Consider the following 11,584-nt stretch of genomic DNA (forward strand, 5'->3'; position numbering starts at 1 on the left):
ATATATATATATATATATCTTATTCTTCTGTTTATCGGGTTTCAAGACGGATATATATATATATATACATTTGTGTGTGTGTGTGTATATATATATATATATATATACACAAATGTAGAATCTACATTTGTATGTATGCATGTCTGTCCATCCCCACACCCCCAATCTTGAGAAACATAAAGAGAATGCTTTATTGGTTAATTTTTTTCAAAATGTTAAAGAAAAAAATTTAAGTAATTTTATAAATTTTCTTTAATTAAAATTTTTAAAAAATATTTTTTTTTCCAGGTATTGACTTCAAAATCAAAACAATAGAATTAAAAGGAAAGAAAATAAAATTACAAATATGGTAAATTTTTTTATTTCTAATTTGTTTTCATGATTATAACTTGTATTGAAAATAGGTTTTGGATGACAAAAATTTTTAAGCATGTCTTTTCCTAAACTAGAATAAACTCAAGTTTTGAGTAAATTGATTTCCCCATAATATATTTTTCTCATATTCTTTATAATATAAACAGTTAGCAGGAAAAAAATTTGTTAGTGATTGTAAAATAATTTTTATTAACTAACCTATTTATATAAAAAACCAACTTTTATGTAATTCTTGTTACTGAGAATTTGTACTTTAGTCAACACACAAAAATGCCATTCAGCTGTTTGTTGTCTAATTGGTTATATTTGTTAAATATCAAAACTTTTTTAATGAAATGATTATACTGTACTTAAGTTATATTGACAAATAATTTTTATACTTTTCAAATACAAAAGAAAAATCAGTTGTTTTTAAAATTATTTAAACAGTTAAATTGTTGGGAATAAGCTGCATATAAACTACATTATGTCAATTGGAAAGTAATCACTTCATTTATAATTCTCTTGATTTACATTGTACTTCTAATATTAAAATAGAAATATGACCAAGCTGACTAAACTTTTATACATGACAACCAATCAGATTAATATTCTCTTGGATCAAAGATCCACATTTTCTAGAAATCTTATTTATGTAAATATTTATTCTTCAAACAATTGATAGTAGAAAGTTAAAATTGATTTTTTTTAAATAATTACTACTGTACTAAAAATTTTGAAGTTAGCCATTGCTAGTTTCAAAATTTTTACTTGAAAATTCAAAAACAAATGAAGTAGCAAAACCTTAACAGATACATTTTTTTTTTTTTTTTTTTAATAAAACAAATATTAGTAAATTTCTTTGAAATTAATTAAATAAATGTACATTTTAAAAGCAAAACCTTTAAATAAACTAAAATTTAAAAAGTTTATGGTTTTTAAGTGATACATATTTTATTTTTCATTTTTAATTGCTCTTGTATTTTTCAGACTTTTTCAATTCTTAACGTGGTTATTTACTTCATTTTTTTTAAGTTTTTGATAAAGCTGTACTATAAAGTACAGCTTTATCAAAAACTAAGTGCCAATTATTAGTGTAGATATACAATCTATACTAATTAGTGTAGATTACATAGATCATTATAAATTAGTGTAGATATACAATCTACACTAAATTATAATGAATAATTGGCACTTAGCCTGTTACCACTTTACCCTGATATGGTGTGTGTATAATGTAAGTATGTATACTTACACACGTGCACATGCATTTATATATATAAATCAGGTTTAGATTATATATATATAAAATCTAATATATATATTTTATATATAAAATCTAAACCTGATTTATTAGATTAAAGCCAATTGATTGCCAGATTATATTGGGCTATATTAATGCTGCTATTAATAATTAAATGTTAAGTAATTTGACCTAAAGGTAAGGGATAATTTTTATGAATTTTTCTATATATTATTTACTTTGAATAAGTTTACAGCCTAAAACGGAGTAGTACAAGATTGAAAATATCTTCAACGTTACATATATGAATAGAATTTGTTTATATACAGGGTGTTCACAAAGTCTGGATACATAAGGATTAACACATAATTTTAAAACAAAATAATTTTATTTGATTCTAATATTAATAAATAACATTTTCAATACATAATTTGATGAGCCATAATTTGTGGACACCATTACCAGTCAGTCTGCTGAAATCGGCGGCAATACAGACCTATTTAAGAGTTCACTTGAATTTTGCAAGGCATATCAAATTATGTATTGAAAATGTTATTTATTAATATTAGAATCAAATAAAATTTTGTTTTAAAAGTATGTGTTAATCCTTATGTATGCAGACTTTGTGGACACCCTGTATAATAAAAGGTAGTTTTTGTCTGTCTTCATTGTTTCTCTCCAATAAATTTGAGCAGAATTTTCATATGATCATTAAAATTAAAATAGAAGAGTTATTTTAAACTGAAATTTCTATTTATTATCTATAAATCCAAACAAAAACATTTTGAGATGTAAAAGTTTTCAGGTAAAAAATTATGACAATTTAGATGAGTCAGTTTTTTTCTTAGGAGTTTTTCTTAAAGATAAGCTTGGTGTTTCAAAGTGGTACCCATAAGATTTTATTGTTTTCCTACATTTTTCTTTAAAGCGCCAAACTCTATCATAAAAGCTTGAAAAAAACATTTGTTACCTAAATTGTCATAACTTTTACTTGGTGCAATTTTTTTACATATCAAATTTTTTTTATGATTTGTTATTACATCAGATAATGTCTGGTTCAGTTGGTAGTTGGACTGGATGCTTTGAATACACCATTTAATAAAATTGTTATGAAAAATGTTAATTTCAGAAATTTGAGTTTTTGTTGTTCTGGATAATATTTTGAATAATTTGTTTTGATACAGTTTTATCCTTATAAGCATAAAATTAAGCCTTTAAAAATGAAAAAGCTGTGGTGTAACCCCCTGAACTTTGACCTATTGACCTGGAAGTTTTGCCAGCACCTCACTTATGAGAGTCTTAAGTTTAAAATTTGAGTGTTTAGACCCAGTAGTTTTTCTCTAGGAGCATCTGAAGTAGTGGAGGAAGAAAAAGAAAATACAGCTTTTTTTTCAGTGAATTTTGCACTTTTCTATTGCTTATATTTTGGCAACCTTTTTATACTCTGAAATTCTGCACTCTACCTAAGAAACAATTATCTTTTTGAATGAGGTGTTCAGAATTACTTCAGTCACTTAAGGGGTGGGAAAACCAACCTCAAAAATTGTCAACTTGACTTGTGTGTGTGTGTAGTCAAACTTTTTTATTGTGTGTGGGGTCAGTGCTTTGCTTTGACTCTGATAGCTGAAACTAATACAGTTGACCGCCCCTATAACACTGTTGATAATTCTGTTTTATATGAATTCCATGTTGTACGAGTCACTTAGATTTTACAAATACGTGAGCCGTTCACAGCCAGGCACACGTATTTGTAAAATTTAAGTGACTCGTACAACATGGAATTCATATAAAACGGAATTATAAACAGTGTTATAGGGGGTCAACTGTAATAATAAACTTTTTTTATAGAAGTAACTTAAAAGTATAATTACTGTAAAACTAATTGAATTTAAAATCTAATTTAATGATTATTTTTTTTTTTTATGCAGTTATTTTGAACTTATTTTCTATTGACCACATCTTTAATTGTATATTTAATTAACATCTCAATCCTGAAAATAAAAAACAATTTAAGTTTTATTTATTGACAATACAATATTTTTCATAGACCTTTTCAAATTAGCCTTTACAAGGCTAATTGGGTTACAATTTTTCAAATTGCAGATGTGTATTTTCACTATTGTTTATCTATTACTTCCATAATTTTGAAAATTGAGACAAGATGTGGAAAGCTTAGGGGCTAGAGGTTCTGATTTAACATCCAGTCTGGACTGGAAATAATGGTTTTTTTAATGCCTAAACTAACATTTTTAGGCTTTTCGTAGTATTTATTTTAAACTTTTATAGTATTGGAAACAGTTTTTTACTTTGGCTTTATATTTTTGTCAGTGAATAGTTAATGTATCAGTACAACAGCTTATTGCTCTTATAAATTAAAACAAGCTGGTTTACATGAGCATGCTCTTTTAAGCAAAACAGGACATGTTTCAAAAATGTGAAAACAAACAAGCAATTTTTTAAGGATTATCCTGAACTCTGATTCTACTGTATATTTTAGATGCAGTTTTGCATTTTTGTGGAAAATCTAACATATTTTTAGACCCATCTAAAAATTCTCTAATTTGTCTTGGAAGAGGGAGGACTTAATTTTTGCACCTGGTGAAAACTGGTAAGATCGGCTATGATCTAATAAACTTAATTTTTGTTATCGTCACTTTTTGCCTGAGTAATGCTGGGCTCATCTGATATATTTTATTTTGTAATAAAAACTATCATGATTAATGATTTCTTACTAATTTATTGTATGTTAATAGCATCTTTTAATTTTTTATAGGGATACAGCAGGTCAAGAGAGATTTCATACAATCACTACATCTTACTACAGAGGTGCAATGGGTATAATGCTAGTTTATGATATTACTAATCCAAAGAGCTTTGATAATATTGCTAAATGGTTACGGAATATAGATGAAGTAAGTTTAGTATATTTAAAATTTCATTTTTTTTATAAAATTTTATCTAAAAACAAATTTGTTCAAATGTCCTTATGGAAGTTTTGGTTTAATGAAATTATTTTGAACTTAAAGCAGTTATAATTTATTTAATAGAACTTAAATTTTGAGTCATAAAAATTTCCCCCACAATATACACAACAAATTATTTAAAACCTTGCCTTGCTATGCTGTTTTTTTTAATTTAAATGATGTTATAGTATTTGAACTATTAAATAGATTAAAAATATCATATATGGCTTTTTTTAACTGAATAGTTGCCATTTTTTTGTTTTTATTTAATTCTCAGAAAAAAAATTCAGAACTTCACAATCTTTGTTTTTATCATTTTAATTATTATGTTTATATACTTAAACTTAGATGCATACGGATTTTAATTTTAAGAAGTTAGTTTGTTCTATATGTATTTTAAGAAATTTTTAAAATTATTTGAGGAATTTTATCAGTTTGTACAGAAACTTTAACTGAAAATTTTGCAAATCTATATATATAAAATTGCTTGTCCTGACTGACTCATCATCGCCCAGAGCAAACCGCTGGACCTAAAGAGCAGAAATTTGGTACACAGTTAGGGTTCGTCATGAAAATGCACACTAAGAAGGGATGTAAAGTACTATATTTAGTTTGTTGCTCTACAACGAATTTTTCTTAGAGCCGGGACCTAACGGGTACTTTACGCGGGTTCGCGTTTGTTAGTTGCCAGGCCTGGACTTTTAGCGTGCACCGAAATAAATTAAGGACAAAGTTAGTCACAAAAAAATCTCAATAATAAATGTTTAATCAAGTTTAACCAATACTATGTACAAGATTTATAAACAAACAACAAATTTATTAATCAAAAATCAAATCACAAATCAACCCGACAAACTTAAGTCTTATTCTAACTTAGAACTATTCCCCTTGGAATTCCGACAAAACAAAATCCAATTCTTAACTTAGATACAAATTCTCTTATAACTATCAATCCTAACCGTCACCTCAATTAATACTCGGAACCCTTTCCTCTACTCAAGACTTTCCTCTTTTCCTATTGTCAAAATCGAACCTTCAATCTCCTACTAGGATTTCCTATTCGACACCTTGTTCACTGCTACCAGCAGACCAACGCTTTCGGTTCAGGAGCTCACCTCGTCTGTCTTCACTTGAGCTACTGTACTTATAGTCTGAGGTGACGTCACAGTTCTAATTGAGACACTCCCCTCATTTACATATCTACACGTAACATTCTTGTTTTATCTTCTTTATCTGGTAGCTTATTTCTCGACAATACTTTGTTAACCTTTTACAACATTTCTTTAACAATTATCGGGATGTTTAGTTGAAGGTTACACAAGTTCCTAAAAAGTCTATTGGGGTTCCCCCCTTCAATGCGGACTTACAATTCTGCCGCTCGGGCGAGCACGTGAGTGCGATTGCTAGCTATGGCGCTGTCATTTCGTCGTCGGTGAGTTGGTTAATCTCTTATCTTTTTGTTTTGAACATTCTGGGGTGATGGATGAGGAAACCTTTGTCCTAACTAAACATAAGCCCAAACAAAAATATAATAAAAGCAAAATAAAAGTAAAATAAAAATAAAGCTCTGACTTGGTTCCTTACAGGGATTTTTCGAAATTCCCAAGTGGAGGGAGAGCATTAAGGCTTAACCGGAAGAACAGCTTCTACTGTACTATTTTAGATGCGATTTTTTTTGTTTTTATCTGCGTTTTAGTGGGATATGCCATGGCAATGCACACTAAGAAGGAATTTTTAGAAATTCTCCCGTGGGGAGGTGAGGGAGAGCATTAAGGCTTAACCGGAAAAACGGCTTCTATTCTACTATTTTAGATGTGATTTTTTTGTCTTCAACTACATTTAGTCTTCATTGAGTACTTAGGTGTATTAAATTGATAACATTTCAGACATTGTTATAAATATTTTTATCTATTTCAATTTTAAAAGTGTTTGAACCGTTTTAAATTCAAATTTGTTATTGCATATTGGTTCGATTATAGAACGATTGTAAATGCTCCAGAAAATTGATCAAATTGAAAATGGTTTGTTTGATTCTCGGCAATTCTCTTCAGCGGTAGGTGTTATATAGACCTAACAATTACTATGATTATTGAAATATTGAATGTAAATGGGATTTGCTTGCAAAACCTCTGCGGACGAAGTTGCGGGTAACAGCTAGTATACTATATACATGCATGAATAACTTTAAGAAAACAAATATTTTAATAGCATCTAATTTATTGAGTCATTTTTAAAAGATTTATTATCTACTGATAAGAAGTAAAACTATATATATGTATAATGTAGATATGTTTATATTTTATTTAGCATATAATAATATTCTACAGCACTGTTAGTAATGTTTTAAGTATCAGATTATTCAGTGAGAAAGTAAATATTGATTTTTATTCACATACTGTTTTGTAAGCTGTGACTAATGTGAAATCATCTAATTTGCCACTGAAAAAATATCATTAATATAATTAAGATGAGCCTTTTTCTAATTGTCTTTTTGAATTTCTTGATCTGAAATAATAATGCATATTTTAAAAATTACAAAAATTGATGTTAAATATTTAGGTATTGTTTAACATTGTCATTTAAGGATTAACTGATTAACTCAATGAAGAAAAATGTTTTTACTTTCTGGAATCTGTTTGACCTAAATTCATGTAGTATAATTTTATCATATGAACCAACTTGACCTAAATTTAATAAAAAAAATTTTCATGTAACAAAGTTAAAAATTATTCCATCAATACTTAGAGTACTTTACACTTGATTTTAAATACATTTTCTTCTAACTTTAGCATGCAAATGAAGATGTTGAGAAAATGCTATTAGGTAACAAATGTGACAGAGATAATGAAAGAATGATTCGAAAGGAAAGAGGAGAAACTGTAAGTTCTTAATAGTATATTATATTGATTTGATATTTTATATTTATAAAATCATATCAAATATAAATTTTTTTATATTACATATTTGTGTGTTAAATTTCAGATAGCAAGAGAACATGGCATAAGATTTCTAGAAACAAGTGCAAAAGCAAATATAAATATTGAACAAGCTTTTACAGAATTAGCAGAAGCTATATTAAATAAAGTAAGTTTCCATATATTCAGTTTGAATACATGTTGTTATTTAACATTTACATATATTTTAAAATATAATCATAATCAATAAGTGAAAAAATTATTTTTCCAGAAATTTATTGAGTGTATATTTTAATGTATTTTCTTTATACTCTGATTTTTTCTGATTTTGTTCATTTGCAAACAGGCATCTAATGCAGAAATGGGACTTCCGTAATTTCCATCTTGCATATAGTATTCGTCTTAGCCAGAAAAATTTATTTCTGAATTATCTAGTCACTGTCTTGATCAGGAATATAGTCTTGATCACTATTCTTATCTTTAGTTTTTAGGGGTTTTCCTGAAACAAGTTGTTCAATGATTGCATCTACACAATCCTCATTTTCATTGCAACATGGAAGGTTATCATCAATGTATAAAAATTCTTCATGAACTATAAAATTAAATTTTTGTAGTTTGTAAGCAGTTGCCAGATATAACTGATTTTTAAAGATAAGGAATTTCCTGTTCTGTAGTTTTAAAACTACAATGAGAAAAGCAGTTTTGAATTCTGCTATAGCTTCTTTCTTAACTACCAGTGGCAAATTGTATTGCTTGTAAAATAGTAATCTTGTTTACAAATTCAGATATAATTCCTTCCAAGATATTTTTCTTCAATTGCTTCAATAATGTATTGTACTAATCTTCTGCAATACAATGTTTTTAATTTTTTTTGGTTAATGTTACCCTAGGTATCGAACATAGTGTCAGTCGCCAACTCGGTTGGTGCTTCCGGTCGCCATCTTATTTGCGAACTCGGCGGTGGCGGCTCCGCTGCCCTTCCAAAAGTGAAACAAATCAAATTACGAAATAATAATATTATTTCATAATTTTTTCTTATTACTAAAACAAATATATATAAAGTAAAAATAATGCGTAATTTTTTTTTTTTTTACTTATGTTCACATGCTTCTCTCTCTCTCTGTTTTTTTCCTACTTTTTGCGTGATGTCTCGTTTTTCCTTTTTTCCCCTTTTTGTTCCGCCGTGTTTTCTTTCTTCTTACTTTTATTAATGGGAGCGGTGGGCACGGTCTTGGGCTCTTCCCATAATGGTAATCTTCCGGATCCGGGATAAATGTTACTCTTAAATGTTGCGCAAAAATGTAGAAATGTTCGCCTGGTTTTTTCGAGGGCCAATCCTGGTATTTTTTATACACGAAACTGTACATGTACGAATCTGATAGGTCTTCCGTGTAACGTTTCGGTAGGTTTTTCTCGTTTTTCAAGTATCCCCCACAATCTCTGTTTTGGGTGTGAACCCCTGTTTGCGGGTTCACAAAACTCTCTGAATGATTAACCATCTTGCGGGCGATTTCTATGCCTTCCAGGTCGTCTGTTGTTGTATCCCTTCCATTCATCCGTCAAAACAGCATTTTTGACATCTCGTTGCACAGGATTTCCTATCGTTGTGATAAACGACTTTGTACAAGGTTTCAGACATTTTGAGCACACTTGTCGGCAACGTGCCGTAATCCTAGATTTGCCGCAAATTTTCGAACCCTTCGTCGATTCCAGGATCCAGACCCAATTTGGAATAGTCACTTTCGAGTAGATGGAAAAAGTCCCGGGAGGTAGTATGTCCCTGCCAGAACTTTCTCCGGAGGTAACATCCAAATCACTTATTCGGAAGAAAAATAATGAGGGGAAAAAACAAAAAAACGCATTCGATTTAAACGAAATAACACCAAATTTTCGTAACAAACCGACCATGAAGTTCTTCGTCGTCGTTGTCACACAAAAATATTTCACACGCGCACACGCCCATCGTCCGTTTAGCAGAATTAATTTGCATATCCTGCCGTGTTAAAATTCAGCGCCCTCTATCGCAAGCGTCACTTGGTACCCCGATACGAGATTACCGGAAATGCCGCCATCTCGATACCTAGGGTAATATTAACCTTTTTTTTTTATTCCCATATGTATTGGTTGTATGAAAGATGTGGTATTAGCCAGAAGAAACTCCAGATGGATGTCTTTTAAACACTCAACATGAAGACGAGCATCAGAATTATTGACTTTTTTCTGCAGTTCTGTGTCTTAACTTATAAGCCACTTCAGAAAAATGTTGGGAGAAAAATCATCCTTGCATTCTTGCTGACATAGTCAACTACTACACAGTCCATTTTTAAGACCTGTAAAGCACCGGGACTTAGCATCCTTTCCAATGATTATCAACTTCCATTTATGACTTCTGGACATATTAGACCAGCACAATATGGTAATATGATCCATTGCTTTTCTTTGAAGCTGACAGTATTTAATGTTTAAAACTCAGGAAACCATGGTAAAACATTCCTGTTTCATCTGCATTGTAGATTTGATCAGGACTAAATTTCTGTAGCAATTCAGACAACTTAATTGATTTTCCCTGTTTGGCACTCTGTCAGCACCTTTATTCAACTTCATGCCCTCTTTTTTAATTTTACTTCATGTTGGGTTTTCCATTGCTATAACCACCCATCTGTAACTCTGAAATTTTGTGACCTATCTTTTGAAGCTAACTCTTCCACTGTTTTCAACATCAGCCCATTAAAACATACTATATTCTGTATGCTGTACTGATAGTGGCAGGACATCCGAGATAAGTTAAATTTACTTCATTTTATCACTTTTGTTTCCATCTTTTCAATATACCATATGTCCCAAATAGATGGAAGTCCCAATTAACTGGAATATACTATAAACTTTTTCTTAGTTTAAAACCTTGTAAAACATTTAAGTCAGACCATTTTTTAATTAGTTTTACATTTTTGTTCTTAGCAAATGGCTGGAAAGGAACAGTCTGAATTTCCAGATAAAGTCCGTGTATCTCCTCCAGATGGAAAGTCTGGAGTTAAATGTTGTTAAGAGTAAGTAGAATTGGATCTAAATATAAAAAAAAAATAAGTTAATAAATGTGTGTTTTTTTTTTTTTTTTTTTTTTTTAGTGTAGCTCTTAGACCTCAAGATTCATTGCCAATTAATGTGAATGGAATGCAGTTTTTAAATAGTGATTTGTTAATATACTCTTAAACTATGATACTGCAGTTGTACAGTTGTCATGCAGATTATCAATGGAATCCATTAAAAGTTGTGCCTGACAATGGAGAAGTGCTCATAAATTGTAACATTGGTATATAATTTGTGGAGTCAAAAGAAATCCTCCCTAAAAAAATTTTAAATGAATCAAGACATACGAACAGAAAGGTAATTCTTAGTTAAGAAACTTAATTTTCAACTGAATACACTCGACCAATTTTTTCCCTCTTCTCTAAAAGTACAGAAATGTTTATTTTCTAGTATCGTCCTTCAAAGCATTTTAGCTAATTAATGAATGAGAAAAACATGCAATTTGTATTATTGTATATTTTTAATGACTGTTTGCATTGCCTTATTCTTTTATCTACTAAGAAATTTTTCAAGTGTTATGAAAGGAAAATATCACATGATCGTGACTATTTGTTTTCGAATTTTCAAATGTAATACTTGTAAAATGTCAGTTTGTTTACAATAAAACGACAGTTTTGTAATCCATCTAAAATTTTCGGAATGTTCTCGTGTTGAACGTCTAGTGCCTAACTATTAAAGTCCATGCAGTAAGGTTCAAGCTTATTGTTGCATCTGGTTTTTTCAAAATATTCTATCAAAAACTGTTTTTCTTACCCATTTCAAAATTTTTATAAGACATAAGATTTAAATGCCTTTTTGTTTCTATGCTAATTTGCTTTTATTGTAAACATTTTTATAAATGACAAGACAAAGGATTAAATTTGTTACTTAATTAAAGATGGTTTTTATCAATTTTTGAAAGGTTTTCTATAATTTTGTAATTTCAGAATGATAGAAAAACTTTTATACATGTTTGACGTGTACAGATTTAAAGTGTGTAATCAATGTTGAGTACTAGTAATGTTTTCTATGGCCAAAACTTT

General features: G+C 29.4%; 1 protein-coding gene across 1 annotated transcript in view; it reads left to right on the forward strand.

The window, feature by feature from the left end:
- The window catches only part of LOC111633695 (ras-related protein Rab-10-like), a 19,035-nt gene extending 7,842 nt beyond the window's left edge, over window positions 1–11,193 (forward strand). The window contains exons 2-7 of the mRNA XM_023378310.1: window positions 289–349; window positions 4,371–4,509; window positions 7,350–7,439; window positions 7,543–7,644; window positions 10,434–10,522; window positions 10,601–11,193. Of these exons, the coding sequence (XP_023234078.1) occupies window positions 289–349; window positions 4,371–4,509; window positions 7,350–7,439; window positions 7,543–7,644; window positions 10,434–10,520 (479 nt within the window). The 3' untranslated portion in view covers window positions 10,521–10,522; window positions 10,601–11,193. The remainder of the gene's footprint in view (window positions 1–288; window positions 350–4,370; window positions 4,510–7,349; window positions 7,440–7,542; window positions 7,645–10,433; window positions 10,523–10,600) is intronic.
- Window positions 11,194–11,584: the final 391 nt, after the last annotated feature.

The sequence above is a fragment of the Centruroides sculpturatus genome, unplaced genomic scaffold, assembly GCF_000671375.1.
Source record: "Centruroides sculpturatus isolate CEXI.00-Female unplaced genomic scaffold, Cexi_2.0 scaffold647, whole genome shotgun sequence".
NCBI lineage: Eukaryota > Metazoa > Arthropoda > Arachnida > Scorpiones > Buthidae > Centruroides > Centruroides sculpturatus.